This window comes from Stegodyphus dumicola, chromosome 7 (assembly GCF_044657685.1).
Source record: "Stegodyphus dumicola isolate Sdum_Otavi_A_Nest chromosome 7, ASM4465768v1".
Taxonomy (NCBI): domain Eukaryota; kingdom Metazoa; phylum Arthropoda; class Arachnida; order Araneae; family Eresidae; genus Stegodyphus; species Stegodyphus dumicola.
The window spans coordinates 96,542,127-96,568,281 of NC_140774.1; the positions used below are offsets into that span (position 1 = coordinate 96,542,127).

The window sequence follows — 26,155 nt, forward strand, 5'->3', positions numbered from 1 at the left end:
ATACAATGTTTTCTCGTTAAATGAAAATGACTACTTTGGCATTTTGCTATGCAAATGACGAAATAATTATTTAAACTGTCTTTAAAAAGAAGTATGATTTTGTCTTTCAATTGGTATACTCATTTAATTGGTTTATTATTTTGTCTTTTAATTGGTTTGAACTTTATCGTGTGCCCATAAAGTCCAGTTATTTTATGGGTGCACCTTGTAGAGCCTCTCCAAAATGTCATTTTTACTTTAAAAGCTGTTTTTCTGTCATATTTTTATTTTCCCAAAATAATAATTTTTTTTTTTTTTTGCCTTTATCAATTATTGCAGTTTGATTTTATACTGTTTTTAAAGTATAATGTATCAGTTCTGAATTTTTACTTTTTTTTCCTCCCCAGGAATATGTGAATACAATGGTGTATTTTATCCTTTGGGAGCTAGAGTATATCCATCGTATGATCCTTGCCTGATATGTGACTGTGTCTTAAACGATAATGGTGATAATGAATTACATTGCCACAAACAAGACTGCTTGTTTGAAAGGTATAAATCAAAGATAGATGCTGGATGTGTACCCGTTTATCATGAAAAGAAGTGTTGTCCAGTTGAATTTCATTGCCGTAAGAAATTTGTTTCTTACAAAAATCTAAAAATTTATATTCTTAGAAATTTTTGTTTATGCTATTATGATAAAATCTGGTTTATAATTTATTGTATATTTTCAATGTTAGCATGAAATTACTATTAACTGTATGCACATTTTATAATGATATAATTAGTAACTTAAATTGTATAATTCCAAGTTAATTACTAAAAAATTTTGTAATAAGTTAATACACTTATTATTAATTGTGCTTCAGTTAGATATCTCTTCTTGTTTTATATTGAACAAAGTGTATAATATTGCATGTAATAATATACAGTCAAAAGTCATTAATCCGGACTCGTCTGGACTTCGGCGATTCCGGATTATCGATTTTTCCGGATTATAGATCATCAGTTTAAATCTGGTAAAATGGCATGCAAAAATTATAAAATTAAAAATATGAAACCGTAATTTACGAAATAAAGAACAATTATGATCTAAAGTATATCAAAATTTACAAAAAAAAAAAAAGCTCAATATATATTTGTTTACTTTATTAAACATTTCTTTCAATGTAAGTTGTTTAAGTTGGTTTGTTTTTTATGTGATAATACATTCTCTTTAATTCTATAAACAGACATAATTTCTTGTTCAGTTCCGCTGTTCAAGTCCTATAATTGCTGTGTCGAGAATACCGACTAATTTGTCATTCGAAATTTTTTCGTTTTCAATAACCTCTGTCACTTTCTTCGCTATCGGAAGTGAATTATAATGACGAGGAATTAGATTTAAATCATATCAAAGACGGAGTACATCGAAATGAAATACTACATTTAGTAAGCAATTATAAGCCAAATAAAATAAAAACATCTGCCCTGAAGTTAAGGGTAGTGCTGACAGATCAACTTCCAATTCATTGCGCACTGCTGCAGTGTTAAAGATAAACAAAGTTTAGATAAACAAACGTTAAAGTTTAGATAAACAAAGGATATGCCTTTATCCATTTTTTGCAGCAATTCCACTTTTTGTTTAATGGACTCCGAAACATACTTTCGCTTTGTAGATCCTTTACATATTAGTAAATATATATCAGAAATTCTATTTGACATAATCGAAAGTTCAAGCTTACTTTTCTAAAATTGCTCTAACAGTCTGCAAAAAATAATAAGCCGGATCCAATTCGAAGATTAAGGAACTACACAATCTGCAACATTAACTGAAATAGATAATTAGATAATTTTAACTTAGCTTATACTGTTCGTTATACATTAAACGCGCATTCGTAAACGTATTTTGCGCTCGCGCACACGCAAATTCACAGCCGTAAAGGTCTTACACGCATGCGTCAACACGACGCACGCGCAGAAAGTTTGTAGCTTTGAGGTCCGGATTATGGGTGTCCGAATTAACGACTTTGGACTGTATATGTAGTTTGCTAATGTGCTCTTTCTTTTTTATATTGAAAGGGACCTGTTAGAACTTTGTTTATATCTGATTCTTGCACTTTTATAGTATTTTTTCCTTTCATACAGCCAATTAAAAATATGTTATATTATTTATTTATTGGAGAGGTAGAAACAGTTGGAATTATTTATTTATCATTTTTTTAATAACAAGGCAGTCTTTGAACACCTACTTAATTGTTTAACTATTCAATAATAACTTCTTTATGTCCACTTCATTTAGAATATATATAAAAAAAAAAAAAAAATCATTATAAATGTCAAGTTTCATTTTTGAAAAATACTGTTTAAGTAAATTACCAATTTTATATTCCAAACTAGTGCAGCATTTAATTTACTCTTTGCATTAAAATTAGCATTGCCATTTAACATTCCATACTCATTTTGGATATACTGCTTATTCCTCATTTAATAACATGTCTGTTATCTTGTAAATGATAACATAAATTCATACTATATTCATATACTTTTAAAGTTAGAATGTGTATAAAATTTTAAATTGCCAGATAACTGTATTTTGCTCATGATTTTATTTATAAAAATTTTTATCATTATAAAAGATACAGTCAAAAGTCTTTAATCTGGACTTGTCGGGACTTCGGCGATTCCGGATTATCGATTTTTCCGGATTATAGATCATCAGTTTAAATCTAGTAAGATGGCATGCAAAAATTATACAATTAAAAATATGAAATTGCAATTTATGAAATAAAGAGCAATTGTGATCTAAAGGGTATCAAAATTTACAAAAAAAAGCTTAATATTCATTTGTTTACTCTATTAAACATTTCTTTCAACACGCGCATGCGTAAAGCATACATTACGCATAGTGAAAATTAGAAAATTGCAACCAGAAAACTATTTTATGCTTATTCGTGATATTTATAATGACGAGGAAATTGATTTAAATCATATCAGAGTACATCGAGATGAAGCACTACATTTAGTAGGAATTATAAGCCGAATAAAATAAAAACATCTCCCCTGAAGATAGGGATACTGCTGACAGATCAACTTCCAGTTCATTGCGTGCCGTGAGGTCCCCCCCCCCCCCCCCGCAGAGCAGCGTGAAATTGATAAACAGATTTCGGAGTGGTTAGAGAAACAAATCACCTCTCTGTCACTTTCTTCATGTCTTTATGCATTTTTTGCAGCAATTCCACTTTTTGTTTAATGGACATCGAAACATGCTTTCGCTTTGTAGATCCTTTGGCAGCTACAGAATGGGAAATTCTATTTGACATAATCGAAAATTCAAGCTTACTTTTATAAAAATTGCTCTAACAGTCTGCAAAAAATAATAAGCCGGATCCAATTTGAAGATTAAGGAACAACACAATCTGCAACATTAACTGAAATAGATAATTAGATAATTTTAGCTTAGCTTACACTGTCCATTATACATTAAACGCGCATGCATAAACGTATTATGCGCATTCATAAACGCATGCGCAGGAAGTTTGTAACTTTGAGGTCCGGATTATAGATCATTTCAGATTATGGACGTCCGGATTAAAGACTTTTGACTGTATATAGTTTTTAATTATTTTCATAAATGGCATTTTTAAACAATCATAATGATGTTTGGAATGGTCTTTCTACTTTGTTTATTATTTTAATTGACTCAAAAGCTCAGATGATGTACAGGAAAGTTAAAAGTATGTGCTTTATACATAGAAAGAAGCAAGAAGTAAAATCTGAATACAAGTTTTCTTAGATTTCATCCTCATATTATTTATGTTTTATTCTAATCAATAACACATAACTTTGCTAATTTAATTATATCTTTATTTTCAAAATAATGTTTTAGATATATTAAGTTTTATTTGAGTCTATGTTTTCATTGTGTTGAAAAGTCTTAACATATTAACTTTGGGGTCAAAACAAGTATAAATTATGTAAAATTTATTTTAATTTTAAAGGAATTTAAGGTTAAAATTAGTATTTTCTATATCAAACATCTTTTTCATTTCAGCTGAAACAAAAACTTTAAATTATACAGTTATGGAGAATGATGATGCATTAAATGAAAGCGATGTACAGTCTGGTAATTCAGTGCTTTTATATTTTTCTTTTTGCCAATGGAATTAATATTTTTATTTTTGATTCATACTGTATAATTGAATGAAACAATAGGCATTATAGTAAAAAATGGTTTACTAATATTTAAATAACAGAACCATCCACTAGAAATATTTCTATTTAATAAACTATTTAGAAAGAGTATATTTATTTTGAAGAAGTGCATGTTGACACTATGTTGAAAAAAAATTTGCAAGTCTAATAATAAAAACTATATAATATGTCGGTTATTATTGAATTATCCTTTTGAATTTTTCATAAATGTGTAAAATTAAAGTAATTAAATTATTTGCTTATATAAAATTCTTAATTAAAATATATAATGATCATTTGGCATTGTTACCCTTAACATAAATTCATTGCTTGCCAGATAACCTAAAGGCTATCTTAGCTATTACAGCGTCTAAATGAGTAATTATCTGCACTAGGATAAAGAACTTATAAACAACTAAAAAGTAACTAATTACTTAACATAATTACAATTTGTGAATGAACTTAATGTACAGCTCAAGAAATAAAGGTTTTACTAACTTGCAAAATCAAAAAATACAGCTAGCCTGCAGCCTCTTACAATTCACAGTCCTAATTTGCGTGTATTATAGCACTGAAAATTGCTATTTCTTAAACATAGTTCTAAAAACCAGGTCTAAGGGTAATACCCAAGTAGTAGCGTTGTTAAAACTTTTCAACAGCGAAAGCATTCTTCTCTGTAATACTAAATCTTACTAGGATTCATCATAAATGGCAGCTTAGAAACCATAGTATTTAAACTTACTCAGTATAAACTGAGTTTCACATAATTGTTTCCTGTTGAAGATAATCATCTACGATGCGAGCCCTTTGTGGTTTTGCGTTGTTGTCCTTTAACAAGAAAGCATCACCTATTGCCCTGGCATATTGGCTGCACATAAACATCAAGGATGTCATCTCTATAAATCTGAGCATTCACGGTTCCCCTTGGAAAGACATGGAGGTCTGTGCATCCACCCAAAGAGATGCCACTCCAAACACAGACACTGCCCCTTCCGTACGCATCTCTTTCACGGATGTTTGACGGATGATAATGGGTTCTAAATTCTCTCCACATCAAATAACACCTACTATCGCTTTCTAGATTAATCTTGGACTCATCCCTAAAGAAAACTGCGCTCCAATGATCAGGCATCCAGTGGACATGTTGTCGTGCCCACTGAAAACGGTCCCTTCTATGGCATGATGTAAGCCGCACAGAAATGGCTGGTCACCTCACATACAGACCACCTTCGTGAAGCCTTCTACGCACAGTTGACGCTGACACGAACCTTCTGGTGGCTGCAGCAAGGGAGGATCTAAGAAGAGTTGGAGTGGCGGTTCTATTCCTGCATGCACGTAATGTCAAATATCAGTCATCAGCGCTCTATGTAGCAGTTGGCTGTCCTTCGCTAAACCTCCTAGATGCCGAATCTGTGGTGTGAAATTGCCTCTAAAGTCTATGAAACACAGAAGGACTCGTATTTAGCCATCTGGCCACTTCTGTTTGACTTTGTCCTGCCTCTAGTCTCCCAATGACTCTCCATTGCAGTTCTGCAGGCAAATGATGCCTGGAGGTCATTGATATGAATTGGCTATCTCAGATTTCTGATGTCACTGTCACAGTGAAATATGTGGGCTTGCTCTCAAACATGGACTTTTATGCTCCTCCCAGATGACATATTCCGAAAGCAGCATCACTAATTTGCATATCACAGTTTTACTCAGCTACTCTTACTTGGCAACATATTTAAATTTTACACGGTTTGGCTTATTTTTTAGGGAGTTATCGCTATTTTTGTGATTTTTCCTTAACTTAGATAACTAGTGTAATATAATGTTTGAAGCACCTTATTTTAGTTATACTCATGACTCAAACGTTAAATTTGCTGCAGAATGTTATTTAAAAATTGTGTTTCGAATTTAAATTGTTAATATTTTAACATTCCGAGTAATTCGCTGTCATGATCTAAAAGATATATTAAAGATCTTATGATCTTTAATATATCTTTAATATACCACTTCAGTTTAGTTTTGTGCTGTATTTTCTCTACAAAATGCACTTTAAATAAAACATTAATGAGTTATTAATGATCAACTTAAAAATACCTGTAAAAATAACATTTAAATTTTAAAAAAATGAAAATTTGAGAAAAATTTTTAAAATTTGGTGCATATAATGAACAAAAAGTAAATATTGTGAATATTATTTCCTTTCATTTAGAATTGGGAATTATTTTATTTCATTTATTTGCTTTCGTTCACTAGTCTGAAAAAGTTACTGCCTTCTGATATGCATGTGGAGGAATATACTAAATTCAATTAATTGCATAGAGCATTTGATTATAAAATTTCACATGAATTTATCATATTATAAGCAAGAAATTTAAGTGTGAAACTTTCTTAAATATGAAGGTGCACAGAGCATAAAAAATATGAAGTTAAAATTCTTTAACTTGCATTTTTTACAGTTGTGTCATTTCTGCAATAAGCAAACAAAGGAAAAAAAACTCTTAATTTATTTTAAAAGTTCTAATCAAAAAGGAACCTTTTTAATTTACTAATACTGTTATAAATATTCTACCTGTTGGTAAAACATTTAGTTCTACCGAGTGCTCATGAGTATTCCATCTATAGAAAAAGCATTTATTGTTACATTTGCACATGTAATAGAAAATATTCAAAATATCTTATTTTATGTTTAAAGATAAATTTATCCTAGCAAGAACCAATTAATTTATTCGCTACAGCAGTTTTTTTTTTTTTTTTTTTTTTTTACTTGGCCTTCAGCCAAGTGCTAAGATAGCAACTGTAGCAGAATGCAGTTTTAATTTGCATGGTAATAAAGCCAACTTTGAGTTTTGATGAGAACTTGTTAACTTCTTATAGTTAATGTTTTATTTATTTTTACCATGTTAAATTAATTCCTTAAATCAAACTACCAAATGTTTGAAAAAATTTGACTGAATAGCTGTTTAATATATACTGTAAAGCTATGATTTGCTAGGTTTACATTTAATGGTACCTAAACAATGTCACTAGTTTTCCTATGGTGCTCTAATACCACAGTTATTTTCTTCATGCTCTTTTTTTCCTCTTACCAGATTTCAAACTCCTTTTTGATAATTTGCTAACTTAACTGCTTAAGAAATTATGTAACGTGCTGACCATATTATGTATAAAAAAGAAAATCTGAAAGGCTTATTTTTTATAATTTTAACTTTGCACCAGAGTACTTTTTGTTCTAGCTGAGCTTACAGTTTATCAGACTGCTTTTGGATTCACTCATGATAGCACAACTTTTTAATTTTTTTTTTAACTTCATTATTAAAGATCATGTTCTTTGCACTTACACCACATAAAATTCAAAAGTAAAACTGCAAGTGTTTTTAAAGCAGCCTATCTCTAAAACTTCCGATAGAGTATTAAGTGTTTCCACACATTTTTCTATTTCAGTCTTTTCCGAGTTCATCATATTAATATTCAGTTTCCATAACAAGATACCTTACATAATTTTTTTAATCTCTTGAACTTTACCATTAAACATCCTTTTCCTCACACTTATGCTACATAAAATTCAATATCAAAATCTCAAAATTTCTAAATGCAGTGTACCTTTAGAATTCTCCATTAAAATGTTAAATCTTACCATAGTGGTTTTTTATTTCTTTATTTTTCAGTTTATCATATGTGTTTAGTTTTCTTAGTAATAAATTACAAAACTTTCCAGGCACGTAGCCAGGGGGGTGCCCTGGGCGCCCGAGCACCCTCCCGCTTCATACTTGGGGGGGGGAACTAGTTAATTTTCAATAGGTAAGACTTAAACTTTTAAAATAATGCTTTCCAGCTTCACAAAAACATTCATGTGATTAAAAAAGAATGGAAAGTCTACGACTCTCAGTTTAGAAGTAATCAGGAAAAGCCATTCTTCCTCACCAAACATGCGGTGGGAAAATACTTCGACGGTTAGGTGACACTTTCAAGTAGCAAAGCTTTTGTTCTTTTACAGTTTTGAATTAGCCCTGCGTATCCGGTCCCACTTTCCCTCTAGCTCTCAAGCTTAATGTCACTAAAGAAGAAAAAGTCCTTTCGTTTCAGACCAACCAAGCATTTGAAAGCATAATGTGTAAAAAAAAATAAGTATTTACAAAAATAAATAAATAAATAAGTTGGGGTATTTCATTTTGAGATTTGCTATGTATTATGTAAATATTGCACAAAAAAGGGAAAGAAACACAGTAAAATAATTTTGAGTGATTGTTTTTAACTCTAATTTCGAAATTCATTTAAGTCAATAAATGTAACAAAAATATTAATTTTTTTGGGGGGGTGGGAAGGAATAATGTAAAGAGCATGTCAACTTTGATGATTTCAGTGAAATTAATTTTATTTTCTAAGTCATGTAGCAATTTAAATTATTCTTATTTAAATTAATTTAATAAGGTAGTTGTTAAATATGCAGATAGTTCATTCACTGCCAAGTAATTTATTTAATTTAATATTAACCCAAAGAGGCAAATTGCCCAGAAGGGCGATTAATTTCGTTTTGGCATTTTGAGTTGGTTCAGTATAAATGGCGTTTCACTTATCAAATTGTTGCCGCCATATATTAGACCCCTGCATTATATTTAAAGAAATTAACTAAGGAAGAATCTGAATGAATATATGCATGTTTGTCGCATTGTGACAAAACAACAGTACCAGCTCAAACTTTGAATAACTCGAATAACTTCACTCAAACATGGGCATCTGGAAGCCCAAATTTGGAGTTTTGAATTTGATTTATTATCTATTTCACATTTTGTAAAACTTTAACAAACTCATCCATTTTAAAGCAAGCAATGGCAACTCGTTACAGGGGAGGGAAAAAAGGGGGGAGAAACATTTTTACCTCCAGCGCGCGAGACTGTGTATTGGAAATTCGAAAGATGTTCTCGTTTTAATATATTTTGCGGTATTGCTGTTAAATTGAATTTTATGATTTAAGTGCAAAGAACATGATATTTAATAAATAGAGGTAACACACAAAACATTAAAAAAAAAAAAATGCCCCCTTTGGGCATAGTGTAAAATCAGAAAGCTCTCAGATTCAGTTATTTATTTTGTGTGCATTTGTGTTTGGAACAAATAATCAGATAATTACCGATTAAAAGGAAGTATAAAACAAGAAAATTTAAATAGACTGAAAAAAGTACATAGCTCAGTAGTGGGCAAAATCTAGAAGATTGTTGAACAGTGCTAGCTTTTACATAAGGTAAATACAATCCAGTTTCCCTTAGAAAGTTCTTCACAAATGGGATGGCATCCCTTCCCATAGACAGATAACCTTCATATGCTTTTCCATACTGATTTAAACAAACAGTAGCTAGTATATATGAAATACTAATTGTAATGATGAATTGTAAGATCATATACATCATCGACGGTGGTCATACAACATGGCCGCTGTTCTAGATATTATAAATTGTAATTAAAATGATTTGTGCAAAGGTGTCTGCTGATTAAAACTGAATGACCCAGGGCAGGTGGCGAGGACGCCTCTTTGCTTACTGCCCACGGGGTTTCCCCCTTCTACTTGCTTAATTGCTTAAAGTAGAGTGCAATGAAGGAAACCACCAGTGGTACATTTCTTAAGAGCCATCGCTAGCTCAATAAATAAAGGTGATTTAAATAATAAAATGTTAATTCACATGTCAAAGATCTTGCATGTACACAACATTCTTGTGTAGATCTTTCCATCATTTTTAAGCTCGCCTTGCAGAGGACCATCAATTATTTTTAATTTTACGTCCGTTCTTTCACGAACTCTTGAACAGGCAACATAAAGTTGACGTGCCCAAATGCAGGCTGAGGTAAAAAAATGCCAATATGCTTAAGCGTTTGGCCCTGAGACTTATTGATGATCATAGCAAAGGCAAGTTTTACAGGAAATTGTCTACGTCTCAGTTGAAACGGCAACTCTGTGCTGTGACAACTTTCATCGTAATATTGATAACAGCATATCATTATTTATGTCATTTAGAAGGAATGAGAGTTAAATTTCGAGGACGATCTGTTGATATGGTGGAAGCCTATAGCATGATTTAGGAAATAATTGTGTTTTTTTATTTCTGATAGTGAAAATGTAGGAAAGAGTTTTGAGAGTATATTTGATCATGACGGGAAAATGTGTAAAATATTAGATGTAGAGTTTAAACTGCCATGCATCCTTTGAAAGCAAATCTATTGATATAATGCTCATTTTGATTCAGTGTTTAATTATTATAAAACTATTTTACCAATCCCATACTTGACCGTCTCATTTTCCATTTAAAATCTCAATTTTCAAGTTTAGAAAAGACTGTATCCCTGTTTTGCATACAACCAGCCTGTTCGTATGAATGAAATTGCTGTAAAATGAGTTGAAGGTGATATATAAAGATGATTTACCCTCCTAGGAACTTCTAAATGAAGAGACGAACCTTTAGCAACAACATTTTATGTCTGTTCCCAAAGAAAAGCTCCAAGACACACCAGTTTTGACATTAAAAGCTTCGAATGAAATTTTTATACCAAATATTGATGTGCTCTTGCACATAGCAGTTACACTGCCAATAATATCTTGCAAATGTGAACATTCCACAAATGCTTTGAAAAGGTTAGAAAATTATAATAGAGCTACTATGATGGAAGAGCGCAAAAATTCTTTGGCATTAATGAACATTAATTATATCAATAACTTTGTCAATTGATATTAATTATACCAAATAAATATCAATTGACAAAGTTATTGATATATTTGCCAGTTTACAGCCACAATAAATGGAATTCGGGAATATTTTAAATGCCGAAACAAAATGAAAGTCCAGAAAAATGTTTGTCCTTTCTGACAAACTATTTTTAATTAATTTAACTACTTTTAATTTCCAATTTAATTTCATGTCCAAAATAAACGATGCATTTACAACTTTTATGTATTTAAATCAATATCTTTATTATGTACAAGAGAAATATGGATTTTATAATTTTATTTATCTTTATAGTTGTATTATGAAACCAAAGTAAGATGAATTTCAAAATTCATATTTTAATAATAATTTTTAATTAATTTAAAAAACAAAAATTTTGAGTTACGCATTTAATATGTAAGGTAATAATTATAAATACTATGATTAACTGCATATATCCGTAATTATGTTACATAATTTTATTATTAATAAAATTCATAGTATAATTATTCTTTATATTAAGATAACTGCCATTAACATAATACATTCATCACGTAATAATTCCTATATACGTGAAGATGCTGTAATAGGTAGAACAGTATAGCCATAGGTGTTGTAATGGGCACCCTCCTGCAATTTGAGCTGGCTACGCCCATGCTTTCTTTTGTCTTTTTATTGTTAACATTATTTATTAAACATCGCTTTCTTTGCACTTGTGCCACATAAAATTCAACAGCAAAATCACCAAGTATTTAAAAGTGCCATACCTTTAGAATTCTCAATAGAATCTTAAGTATTGTCATACATTTTATTTTATATTTGCTGTAGTATTTCTTCAAAGTAATGCATGGTGATAATATTTGGTGCAACCCTTTTATTTGAAAAGTGATTCAGTCAAAAAAAGGCGAGGATTGAGAGCAGCCCTGATGCTTAAAAAAAATAATTATTACCAATTTCTACATCTTCCATTTTCTGCAGCCATATTTCTTCGTTTCTTATCCATTCAAAATTCTCAGGGAAATGAGAAAACTATTCATTCACTAATGAACTCAATATTGTATTTAATGATGTGAGGTAATATAGTAAAAGAGAGGATTCTGATGAATCTGATCTGTTCCTTTTGTGTTCTTTTTCATTCTATGAAGAACATACCATACATTCAGTTATTAACTTGAATATGAAAACCTTATATAAATGCTAAAATAACTTTGCACTTTAAATATCTTTTAACTACAATTTCTTAATTAAGAAGTATTGGAACTTAGGGTTTTAACCACTAGTTTCTACACTATCAGTATATGAAGAATGAATTTAATTTATATTTGAAAAGTTACCCAGAATATCTGAATTTTCTTTTAAAATTTGAACTTGAAAAAAAAAAAAAAAAATATCATAATGCAGCATAAATAATGTTTTTTCTTTACAATTTATAGTCAAACAATATGTGTCATGTGTATTTTATATCATTTGTTGCTATTTATAGATTACATTTTCATATTTTTCTCTTTTGTGAAGGTGATCATTGCATTTTTTCTGGAAAATTCTATAAGATTAATGCTGAATTTGCAGTGAGTAATCCATGTATAAAATGCAAATGTCTAGTTCCTCCTGATTTTACATGTATTCATCAGTCATGTCCTCCTCCTCCAAATGCTAAAAATTGTTATGCTTCAAAGACTACAGGCCAGTGCTGTCCATATTATGAATGTCTGATTGGAGATAATGATGCTAATTATGACTGGGATGACGTTGTAACTGAAAGTAAGTGGCAAATGAAGAATAACTGAAATTTTATTGATTGTTTTATGACTTATTCATGAAGAGTTATAACTGATGCTTATAATTTTTTACACTTTGTTATACAACTAATATTTACATGCTGACAATTTGTTATTGAGCAGCTGTTTGCAGCTTTAAAAGTTGTATAATTAGTAAAGGGCTGTATTAATATATGTTAACTATTTTTTATTTTACTCCACAGATTTATTAGCTTTGCCAGTATCAGATTTAAGCTTTTAACTTAATTCATGTATATAAATGCATACTGTGCATTATTAATTTCTGACAAAATAAAATTAAAAAAAATAATAAATAAAAATAAATAAATAAATAAATAAATAATAATAAAAAAATGCAAGTTACATCATTTAAAAAAAGTTTTTTTTTTTTTTTTTTTTTTTTTTTTTTGTTTGTGTGTGTGTGTATGTGTGTGTGTGTTTTGTGTGTGTGTGTCAGATAGTTCCAGGGTATTTTGAATGTAGCCTTTAAGAAATTACGGAAAACCTTAACATGAATTCATGTGAGCAATAATTAGTTAGTATAGTAGAGTGAAATGAAATTATTTCCTGATTCAAGCAAATGATTAATAAATTAATGTAACTGTTTTTGTTTTTTATCTGATGGGAGCAGGTGTAATATGCAAGTTGTCCTTTTATGTAGTGGGAAAGATTTCAGTGGTTTTTAATAACATGGTGGATAACATTGTTATTGAATGTTTTGATGGAGAAATCAACACTATATAAAAAATATTGTTTTTAAATGCTGTCCATTCAATTCTATCTATGATAGATTCATATATACCATTTTCCACTGAAAACAGTCTTGCTTGTTAATGGAGATATAATCAGGCCATTAACATATTTGTGAAATCTCAGAAATATTTTGATGTTAAATTCAGCCTATAAACTTCAGTTAACTTTCAGTCATAGTTTTTCAAATATTGTTAGGCAGTTTGGTCTAATGCTGATCTTTCTGAATAAAGATTTGAGTCTGTTAAAATCTAATTAAAGTTGCAGCTAATTGCATGTCAAAATAAAAAACTATCCCAAGTATTATTCAGCCATTTTTACCTTACCTTCTAAATGGCATGACTATTTTTTTTTTTTCCATGCAACATTTGTTTTACGTTGTATGCATTAATTTGTAATTTAAAAAATATTTTGTTTTATTATATTCTGTAATAATCTTATGATTTTAATGAATAAATGATTATAGAAACATTAAAATAAGTAATATATAAATCTAGCTAATAAATATTGCTTAAATTCAGCTCTTCAACAGCAAATCCAAAAAGCTATGTCACTTGGAGGTATAAACTTTGTTGAAAAGTAGTTTGATCATATGTTTAAATCTTAAATAAAAACTTATATAACTTTTGTGATAGTCTTTCTGTCTGTTGAACATCATGGTTTTTGTTAGATAAAGTTTACTGGAACTCTTTTTCATATCATGCCTGCTTCACTGAAGAAATGGGGAAGGATATGGATATTGATCATGCTGTGAAGGCTGTACAGAAAAAATCATACAAGCAGCTGATATCTCTATCCCATAAACGTCTGTAAATTTCCCAAAATACCAAGGCCTTGGTGGAATTCTGAGTGCAAGGATGCCATCAGAAAACAAAGGAAGGCCTGGAGCATTTTTCGGCGATATCCTATTGAATCAAATCTCATAATATTCAAAGTAGCTAAAACATATCAAGTGCGTTTCGTGGATCTTATATGTGTCTTCGATAAACTCCCCTACTTCAAGTAAGAAGGTGTGGGAAAGAGTTCAAAAAGCTCTCGGCATTTACAAAGATCACACTCTCTCCATCTTAAAGTTAAATGGTACTACAGTTACCAGCAGGGAAAGAATTGCCGACGTCAATTGAATAACGTTTTCAGCTGTTCCAAATAGCAGTAACTCTTATCCTTCCTTCTTTTCTGCAAAGATGCTCATTGAAAAAAATTTGATTCATTTTAATTCTCCTACCTCTGAAATTTATAATCAAGATCTAATAATGCTAGAGATGAAAAGAGCTTTGTTGCAGACAAGAAGATCATGTCCTGGTCTAGATAGCATCAACTATACAATGTTAAAACATCTCCTGTAAGTCTTTCGCAGCCATCCTCTTCCTTTTCAACAGAATATGGAAAGAGCAAGTATTCCCCAATGCATGGAGGACAGCTTTATTATCTCAATCCTCAAACCAGGAAAATCTTCTGTGAATCCATCAAGTTGCCACCTTATTGCTTTAACTAGCTGCCTTGGCAAATTGCTTAAAAAGATTGTCAACATTCACATGGTCCACTGTTTGGAGATAAATAACTGTATATTCCCATATCCAAAATGGATTTAGAAGAGGATGGGCAACCATTGATAATATTCTACTTTAGAAACTGGTTTCATAAAGCGTTCATGAAAAGGAATCACTTCATGTCTATATTTTGTAATATAGAGAAACCTTATGACACTACATGGAGGTACGGTATCCTTTGTGACTTGGACAATAAAGGCTTATGAGGAAACCTTCCCTATAGGATCAGAAAATCTTGCCTATAGGAGAGGAAGATTGGCCCTACACTTTTTGAGGAATTACATCAAGAAGAGGGAGTTCCACAAAGCAGTGTCATTCTATTTATCATAAAAATCGACTCACTCTTAAAACAGCTCCCTCCTACATTTCATGATACACTTTACGTTGATGACCTGCAAATCTGTTATCAGGAGGCAGGCATGAAATATGCAGAAAGAGAATTGCAAACTTCCCTGAACAGAATACTTAAATGGTTGAAAGACAACAGTGTTAGATTTTCTTCCCAGAGGACTGTGTGTGCGCATTTTTGTCGTAGGAAGATTCCTCATCCTGATTGCGAACTTTATTTTACAAGATGTACTGATTCCAGTAAAAAAGGAGCCAAAATTCCTAGGAATGCTGTTCGACAATACGTTAACTTTCCTTCCCCATATCACCTCCCTAAGAAGGAAATTTTTTAAAACTATGAATATTTTAAAAGTGTGTACCTTGGTCCAATACCTCATGGGGAGCCAATCCAAGCCCAATGTTACTTATATATAGATCCCTTATCTGTTAAAAACTTGACTATGGATGAGTCATTTACAGGTCAGCAAAGACCAGCGGACATTACAGCTAAAACTGCTACTACAATACCTAATTCCCAGATTCCACTCGCAGATATCAGCACGATGATCAAACATAAAATTTTTCATAAATGGCAGAGGCATTGAGATGATCAAATGAATAACATGCTCAGAAATGTTAAGCCCATAATTGAATGCAGGTTGTCTACAGCAAATAGAAGGGAAAAGTTATTTTGACCCGCTTGAGAAGAGGTCATTGTCAACTAACTCACAAATATTTGCCGAAAGGCGAGAAAAATCATCGTTGCACAAACTGTAATGAAAATCTGGCAGTTTGTCATATTTTATTAGAAAGTCATAGTTTTAATTATCTTCGTCAAAAATGGTTTAAATGTTTAAAATTAGATTTAAACAATTTAATAGGGAAAAGCCATCATCACAAGTTGTTCCTGTTTTTAAAGGTTACTAACTTTTATTATGAACTGTAATCTGTTTTTACCTCATCTAAAATGTATGGTATTTGTCCATATAAAACTTTTAACATACTTTGTATTCATTGTTTTTACCCTTTGTTTGGCACACATAACCTCGTAAGGTTTTGTGCCAGAAACTACAATCAATCAATTGATGTACCAAATCAAATTAATTTAGATCAGTATACTTTGATTTACATTTTACAATTAAAACTGGCAACTGGTAGTTAAAACAAATTTATTTCAACACCTTTGAAAATACTTGAATTTGGAATACCTGTTAAATCTGCTAAAATATGCAGAATTATTTTACGCCACGATTTTTTTTTTTTTTTTTTTTTTTTTTGGCCCCTTCTAAACACGAAGAACTTTTAAGTCTAATTCTGATCAGTCGTCTCTTTACAGGAACTAATGAAAAAGGTGTGCACCAGCATTGAAAACAACACAGTGAACTTGAGAAATCTATCCATAAAGTTATGAATTTCTTTGCTTCAAAATATTATTTCTTTATTAAGTTATATTTGATTTACAGATTTGTCTATGTTTTATTACTGTGTTGTTATTTTCTACAATTTTATAAATTTGTGATTGAAATCATCTCCAAACATAGCTGGTATAGCATTTTTCTTGGAATAAAGGTGCTTTTTTTTTCTTTTTTTTTTTTTACATTTCTCTGAAGATACTAATATAACTGAAATATAATGAAGTAAAGAATAGAAATTTTAACTATTAGAAAATTTCCGACTGTGGTTAGGGCCTTATATTGTATACATATGTATCGTTATTGATACTAGTAATGTTCCAAAGACACAGAACATGCTACCAGACACAGAAAGCGGAATCTATGCTAACACATGAAGTAAATCTAAAAAGTACGATTTTAGTAACTGATAAAATTTTAAAATATCAATAATTTGTTTATGGCAGCATTATAATAAACCAATTCACCTCAAATATTAATATAGGGGGGAGGGAATTTTGGTGCACTGGAGATCTTAGAAGCTAATGTTATCTCTGAAGAAAAGGGATGAATTGTGTTGGAGGGTACTCTACTCAGAATGGTTCAGAAATGATTTTCTCTGCATGAACTAAGTTCATATGTTTGGGCGCCTGGATAAGAGACCCTATCCCAGTCTAGCAATTGGATCTGCTTCCGAATGGTGGCGATTGTGGAGTTTGGGTTGAAGAGTAGCAATAATAAACATAATGTTGAGGTATGGCAGAATTTTTTTTTTTTTTTTTTTTGTAGAGAGTCCTGAGGTAAATGGCAATTTTAGACAGTGATGATAGCAATTAAAATGCAGTAAAAGCGGCGTTGAGAGATAATACTTGCAGAGAGTGACGAGCAGAGTAGCGTGCAGGCAGCAGTGACGACAATCCGAGGCTGAATGGAATGAAGTATTTTAAGATGTGGCAAGTAATGTGGTTTAAAGGATCTTATGACTGTATTTCTGGATCACACTTGAGCAAGAATCAAGTGATCGAATATCAGACTATGTTAGAAATGATCAAGAATAAGGCTTACTATATAAACAGATTATTGCATTCATAAATATGTGTTTAGCTCTAGTGAAGACATTTATGTTATTAAATATTGATTTCACTTATCTGTACAAACTGAAGTATCATCAGATCAGAAATCAGAAAAAATTGGAAAAGATACAATGACATTATAATAAATGATCAAATTTAATGGTACATAGGATGTGTTATAATCTTATAAGTGTTAGTCATTCAAAAGTAATCTCGGAATTAGTAAATCTTAACTTTTATTGACTTAACTTGATTTATCATTGAAGTTATAAAAAGATTCTCATTTGCATAATAGTGTTTAAAATGATCTGTTTCTCTTTTTAAGGTATACTTGTATTTATTACTTCATCCATTAAAATATAATAATGAAATGAAGTAGATTATGCATTCATTGAATTTAAATTATCTTTAAGAATCTTTTTCACAAAAGCCTGTTTGCGGAGATGGCTGAATCTGTACTGAACTATCAGTATATTGTGTCTGTTGACTAAACTTACTAGCCAAAAGTAATTTACTTATTCTTTGCTACATTATTTAAGTTGGAAAACCAAGTAATATAAGTCGGTTTTCTGAATTTTCTTTTTTAGCGTGATAAATTATGTATTTTATTATCTTCCATTAAAGCATCTAATACTTATCAATATTCATTCTGTTTTAACATTTAGATTTTGTTTTTGAAAGTATGTAAATCATTTCTAATTCAGATGTACACATATATCATAGCTGCTTACTCATCCAGTTTCTCATCATATCGCCTGGATTATGTTTTTAGCTTTTATTAAGAAAAATGTTTTCCAGCCATAAATGAAATTTATTGAATTAAGGAAACTTAAATTAGGGAAATTCAATGCTCTCACCCCTATAGATTTTTCAGAATATGTTTTCTTATTAAAATTAGTTTAATCTGAATTGCATATTTTCCCCATTATTAAATTTAATTTAATCTGAATTGTCAATCTACTGTAGACACTTGTAAATTTTTATTTGATGATGAAAGCAATATTTAATTTGCTAATATTTGAATTTAATTTCATTTACTTCAATATAGGGTACATTAATAATGTATTCTACACAAATATTACATGCATTAATTTGGGATTTTCTCAGTATAAATGTGTAAGAAAATTAGAAGATGAAATTAGCCAAAGATCTAAAATTTAGAATAGCCAATTAAATCCTAATATGCTTTATATCAGGATTGGATTACAAATAGTTCATTAACCTGAACCATTCATTATAATGTGAATTAAAGTCAGTTTGGAGTTCTTTTCAAATGATGTCGCCGCATAGTGTGAAATCCTCATGGTTTCTCCTGACTTTTAAGATTTCAAGGTTGACAGCTATGATATATATATGAATCATCTCTAATCAGCACCAGATCTTTACATATAAAAAGTGAAGCTATTGATAATCATCATACGTACTAATAGACTATAAGGTGTTGATGTGAAAATGAAACATTATTTTCTAATAATCAGATGTTAAAGGTATATGAATATTATAAATAGGTTTCTTAAAAAAAGCTTTTGTTTATTTCCATGACCCAGCTGTTAACATGGAAACATTGAAGATTCTATTTCATTTCCTGTTGAAACTCAAAAGATAATTCTTCATTCTTTTCATTTAAAAATTGTTCATTAATTACAATAAATCTTTTTATTTATTAACCAAACTATGCACTAGATAATAGTTATTTGTGCATAATGTGTTGAATTTAAATTAATGCTGAAGTCATTTAGTATCTTTCAAATGTTATGAAGTTTTTCCATATTTTAAATTATTTTTGTTACACCTTTTCCTTTAAGTTGTTTGTCCAACTCCATTATGTGCTGATGAATCTTGCCACATTGGAATTCCTGAGGGTCATAAGTGTCCAACTTGCATCTGCTCAGGTATCTTTCAATATTTATATCTCGGATAATTTTTTTGCATCGTTTGAAACTATGTTTACAGTTCTCCTGTCTATTAATTAAACTCTTTTCCTTTATTTAAGCTCTTTTACTAATTCGTGAAAGAAACTTTGTTTAGTAAATTGAACGAAGTTTTTTATTTGATTATAAAATTTAATTTTTAGCTAAATTTTATAGCTCTTTATGCCACATTTTCAAAGACATTTTTTTAGTATGCTACCATATTTGTATGTTTTAATTAAAAAAATATTCATTGCATCAACAATTGTGTATGTCTGCTTGTTTAGTTTAATTTTTGATTATATTGGAAATATCAACTGGTGTATATACTCGTACATACAGGAAAAGTAGAAGATTTTAGAAAAATAGTTAAATTCTATTTGATTTTTTAATTTTAAATAATCTTTCCAAAATATTATAATTTATTTGTTTCGATATTGTAACAATCCTCACTTATGTTGTATTTTTTTAAGAATATTTCATAAATTTGCAGTATTTTACTTCTTAACTAATTTTTTTAAACATATTTTTTAGCCCAGATTATACCAACAACATTCCTGGATATAAATTCCTCTAATAGCGAAAATGCTACATATCCTGAAGTTGACAACAAGGAAGGTATTGAAAAGAATGATGAAGAACTTAAAAGCAAAAATTTGACGAACTTTCAAGATATGGAAGAATTACTTAGTAATCAAATTGCTGAGAAAGACTTTGAGAAAATACGCGAAGATTTCGAAATTTCTGGTAATAAAAAAGATTATTATTGCTACCAATTATGGAAATTCTGGTAATAAAACATTTAATTAAATTATTGTTGCTATGAAATGAACATTTCAGATTAATATTTCTGCTGATATTCAGGAGCCATTCATTAATGACTTTTTTGCTAATTTACAAAGAAACATTTTAATTAAAGGCTTGAGTTCTTTCATTTATTTATTGACATGTCTTTATAAAGATATGTGTGTGTAAAGCAGAATTTGTGTTTTTCATGACGTAAGTTTAATTGATAATTTGTCTAACTATTTGGTTGAATTAATTATCAGATTTTCATCTGCTAATTGAATAATATTGCTTATCTTATTGTGAAAATATGATTAGTCAAATATTATGCACCTAAACTTTTAATATTGCTAGTTCTGTATTTTATGTTATATAAACAAATATATATGATAATAATCTGTGAAATTGGATAAGTCTGAATGTTTTTTTCGGGGGGGGGGAGAGAAAAATATAAATGTTGATATAGTGATAATGTAAGAAAGTTTTAAATAAGATTTTTCTTATTTCTTAAAAAGCAAAGTGAACTGAAAATCTGCTTTAAAAATTTATTCTTCTACATTCATGATGAATTTAAAATTGCTTTTAAATGGGAATTTAAAATGCTGAACTTAAAATAACTAAATTTTATGGCATGAATGCCTCGTACTTTTCTGAGAAACACAATACCAGGGAATTCAAGATATTTTTCATGGTCAGTACTTTTTGAAAACCATTGCTGGTGCTTTCTTTTCCATTTTTTCTGATTGGTAGAAAATAATGACTGTTTATTTTGCTGTAAGTATAATTGTTCTTAATAATTTTAAGCAGCTTCTCACAGGGTCAGTTCTTGGGAGGGTGACCTCTTACGTGACTGGCCCTGACCAATTACTTTCAACTGTTTACAGAGAGGACTTTTGTAACTAAAGAGAGGACTTTCTTATGTTTACATTGCAGTATTAGAATGCTCGACCTCATGGCTTCGCCGCCTCGACCTTTTTTTTTTCCCCCTTCGGGTGAGGTGCTCATGCACCACTGAAATCTACAAGCGAATGGCCTAGGCCGCAACAAGTATAGGTTAAAACCCGTGGTGGTTATCACCTAGAGTGAGAATGATGATTCTGATTAATTGAATCTTCTGAGTTTAAAAAAATGGAACTTGTGTATATAGCAGTGTTGTATCTGAATAAAAAGTTTACCCACATCGGAAAGGGGGGGGAGGGGATGGAATAAAGTTACTTTCTCCATTTCTCTGGAATTCATTAATTTAATAGAAGCATATATGTATTCACAAATGCAGGTACAAATTATTTAAAATAAGATTACTTCCTCTGAAGTGACCAGTATTTCTGAAATTATTTAAATAATGATATTGAACATCACCAGTAGTCATGCTTTGTGAGGGAGTCACCACCACAGAAGGCCAAAACTTTCTGCAATTGTGGATATTTAACCTCAGGAGATTTCACTATATATACATTTGCGCCTTGAATTACACAACAGTTAGGGGTTCGCAACTATGCAGTTGAAAATCTCGGATAATTTTTTTGCATCACTTGAAACTTAATGCCCAGAGCCACTAGATGTTTCACCAATAAGATTAATATGCATCTTTTGTGCTTTATGTATATTAAAGAGGGAGTTCATACATTTATAGAATAATTTCAGAGCTGTTTAACTAATGTTTAAAATGTAAAGAGAATTTTTTGAAATGTCCAATTTGGTAGCCTTTTTCTGTAGACTATGCATGTGCATCCTGATTTATACAATAGAAGAGCTTTTCATAAAATTTCTAGGTCTATTGATTCGCATTCCTGTTCCACTACTTTTCAGAGTCCATCAATTGTGATAGGTTTGTGCTTAGAAAGAGCTTCTTTCAAGTAACCAATGGCACAAAAGTCCATATATGAAAACTCAGGGGACTTTATATGAATAGGTTGAAGAGGTATATATACAATACCTGTATCAGCCTTCATATTTTCAAGTGGTAATATTTTTAAGTATGACATGTTGCTTTGTCTTAATGGCGTTTCACTCTTGGAAAGTCATTGGGATAATGAAATGGAATTTCCTCTGTAAATACTGGACATAAAACTTTCTCTTTGTAGTACATTGAGTTATTTTTTCCACTCTTCTTATTTTTAATTTCTCATTGTCCGAGAATCCTTCAAAATCCTTCAATAATCATAAAACCCTTAATGTTTCTTAGCCTTTTTAAGGTGTAATTCTTGGTTTATTATTTTATTTATTGTTGCTACAGATGTATTTAAAGATATTGTAATTGATTTCTACTTAGGCGGATTTTCTCTTATTACTAATAACTTACCACAATATGTATTTTTTCAGGTATTTATTTGGAGTCTTCTTTCCTTGTAGAATAACGATTCATGGTTTACCCCATATTGATGAATAATGCTGCTTATTTTGCACTTGAAAATTTTAATACCATGCATTTTGTAACAATTATGGATTATGGAATAAAAGTGTTTCTCTTCAGAAAATGCAAAAACATATAATTCAATCCACAGATTTTTTACACGCAGCATTTTGAATGAAGCATCTTTGAAAGAAGAGTAAATTTAAAAATAGCAAGCAATATATCTTATTTCAAATAATAGCTGTTGCCAGAAATTTTTATTCAAAACATCTGTTTTTAAAAATTCTTTATTAAAACCATTCTAAAAATGCATAAACTTCCTCGGTACATACTGAAAAACCTTTGAATACTGTGTGAATACTGAAAACTGTATATGCAGTGTCATATACTAAATTTTTTATTTACAAATATAAAATGAATTGATAAAAAAGAAGTGTGGTATGATTGCTTCATAATCTGTAACCAGTGCAATGAATATGACCGTTTTGCTATATTTTATTGAATTAAAACGCAATGGCAGGTGTGTGTGTAATAATGTTAGGTGTAATACTAATGAATCATCTCAATTATCATAGCTCAACCTATACATTAATGAATATTTATATTCTTCATTAAACATTTATGGTATATATTTTTATAATGTAAGATAACTTAAAATGTTCCCAGTATTTTAGAAAAGCAATTTGACCATAAAAGAATAATGAATTTCCTTCAAAAGGGATTTGAAAGAATGTATAATTGTCCTATAGGTAGGGTTTCTATAATTGTCAAACACTTATGCAAGATGTTTAGGTACTAAAAAAAATGAAAAAAGTGGACAGGTATTGATTTATTTTACTCTTATAAAAAGTTGATAAAGTTTAAGCAAACCAATAGAATGAACAGATAAAATATTAAAAAAGATGAAAAACTAAGCCAGCCCAGTCATATTGTAAGTTGTTTTGCTTTCTTAATTCTAGCCTTTTCTTTTTTCATATAATTATAAAACTGAGTGCAAATCATTTTAAAATTATAATAACAAATCAAAATTGCTTTAGCTGCTTCCCCTAACAACTTATTTCTTTCGTTCAACCATTGAGTTTGTATTAGAGAAAATATTCTCTCCCCAAGTGCATTGTGGACTGGAATGGCAAATACATATTCACATAGCTATAAAGTTCTGATGAAAATACTTTTTATCTATAAAACACTTTGGCCATTTCTCATCCATACTCAATTTTGTAAATGCTACACAGTTTTGATTGGTATTGCTTTCTCGGAATAAACTTTTAGAAATAAACTGATCAAACAGAATGCCAGTTTTGCCAAAATAGAGTTTTATTAAAGGATTCAATCAATAAGGTTTTCAAAAGTTGCATTGCTGTTGCTCCCTAGTTATCTCAGGTAAAGTTTAGGAAGAAAACATGACAATAGTTATACAAGACTGAGTAGTGAATTACAATGTAACTTCTTATGTATGGGACGTATGGCAACCACACATATAGGAGCGAGTTCTTAATAATTTTACATGTAGTATATCATATATAAAGTTTTTGTTATTTTTTAATGTTAGTTCTCTGCTATTTTAAAACATTAAATTATATTTTAATAATGTATTAGTATAATTGCTAATGGCATGTGAGATTAGAGAAGATAAATTTTCATAAATTTTTTTTCTATCTATTCCAAAAACTCTAGAATAGCTTAGAAGGCATGGGGTATCACAATATTTTACAATCTTTCTTTCTAGTTTATTAAAACCAAACATGCAAAATTTTTATATTCCAGAAGGTGGAATCACTGAACTCAAAAACAGTAATTTAATGTTATTGAATGCTTTCAAGGCAATATTGCTACAATATAAAGAAAAGGATCTGTTTAATTTTCTGTTGCTGAAAAGACTTCCAGTTTTTGGAAACATATCTAATCTTGAACTTAGTTTTCAATAAGAAAATGTTATAAAGCATTTCTGAAGCTTTCAGTTTTTCCAGTATTGTGGATGTAATTTAATTAATTTATTATTAAGTCTGTTTTATTTAAAAATACTTTGGAATGACAGTATGGCTAACTTGAGTAACTAACATAAATAACTTTACTTTCAGATAATCATTCTTCAGGTCATTTTCAAAGGATGGTAAGGCAAGAACAGGACCAATCAGTTTTAAATCAACAACAACAACAACAAGAGCTTAATTCTGATACTGAATTAGAACGTGAGCCATTTTCTGAAGATCAGGATGAATATGATGCTGAATTACAAAGCTTCCAAAAAAGCAAAAAAAATGAAAATACAGATAACATTTTAGGTCATAGTACTGAACCAATTTCAAGTGAATTAGGTAAGATAAAATGGAAATGGAACAAAATATTTTTATTAATTCTTAAAATTTCTTCAGGTTTTTTATTTAGAAATTTCACTTCCTTTTAGGTATTATATTAAAAATAAATAAATAAAAATTCAAAATTGGCTATTTTCTTTCCTTATTCTTTTTGTGTGTCACTTGATCAATTGTTTTAATCTTTTTCTTCTCCTAGATCTTCTGAAGCATTTCTATAAGGATATGAATATCCTATCTAGCAATACTTCATTACCTAATTTTAAATACTTTTGGAGCTCTCTTTGTGGAAGAGAGGTACTAACTAATCACTACTGAAACTGACTTCTACAGATATATTTTTTTCTTTTCTTTGTGTTGAATATTGCAACATTTCTGTCAAACTTTGTAGTGTGCTTTTGATATTGATTTTTTTATAGAGTAGGAAAAATAAACATTTTTATAGTAAATCGATTGCTGTGTAGCATTTTCAAAATAGATCATATGAAATATATTTCATATTGTATCATGTATGCAGTGTAAAATATGTAATTATGCAAAATAATGGCACATGCACATATAAAATAAATATTGTAATTAAACAAAATTAAGGAAACGTAAATTTTAATTCAGTTGCTTTCTCAAAATATATGCAGGATATTGTTATTAAATAGTTATTGTCATGTGGTGTATTAAATACAATGTTTGGAAGCAAAACAAGAATTTATTGCATAAGAATTTTTGTGAAGCAAACTGCGGGAGCATGAGCATTGCTTCTGCAGTGAAAAAAAAATTGTTTAATAATATGAAATGTGCAATAAATAGCGTTAGCAGAGATGAACTTTTATTTACATGACAGCCCTTTTCAGAAGGGTAAAGGCTCATGTGCTGCATTGTATGTTTTGTTAAGACAATATATGTTATTTTTGAAGGTAAAACAATAGTAAATCTTAAATTACACTCAAGGAGCACAAAATGCCATTTTGGATATTTGTTTGAAAACAGAAAATTTCTTGAATTTAAACCTTAACACTATGGCCTCTTATATGAAGCATCAACTGTATCAGAAACAATTATTATTCATACTTTATAAGGAATTCTCATGTGT

General features: G+C 29.9%; 1 protein-coding gene across 1 annotated transcript in view; it reads left to right on the top strand.

The window, feature by feature from the left end:
- The window catches only part of LOC118181464 (uncharacterized), a 171,504-nt gene that overhangs the window by 133,009 nt on the left and 12,340 nt on the right, over nt 1–26,155 (top strand). The window contains exons 5-10 of the mRNA XM_085820614.1: nt 387–608; nt 4,013–4,084; nt 12,351–12,596; nt 19,510–19,596; nt 20,149–20,361; nt 24,835–25,071. Of these exons, the coding sequence (XP_085676740.1) occupies nt 387–608; nt 4,013–4,084; nt 12,351–12,596; nt 19,510–19,596; nt 20,149–20,361; nt 24,835–25,071 (1,077 nt within the window). The remainder of the gene's footprint in view (nt 1–386; nt 609–4,012; nt 4,085–12,350; nt 12,597–19,509; nt 19,597–20,148; nt 20,362–24,834; nt 25,072–26,155) is intronic.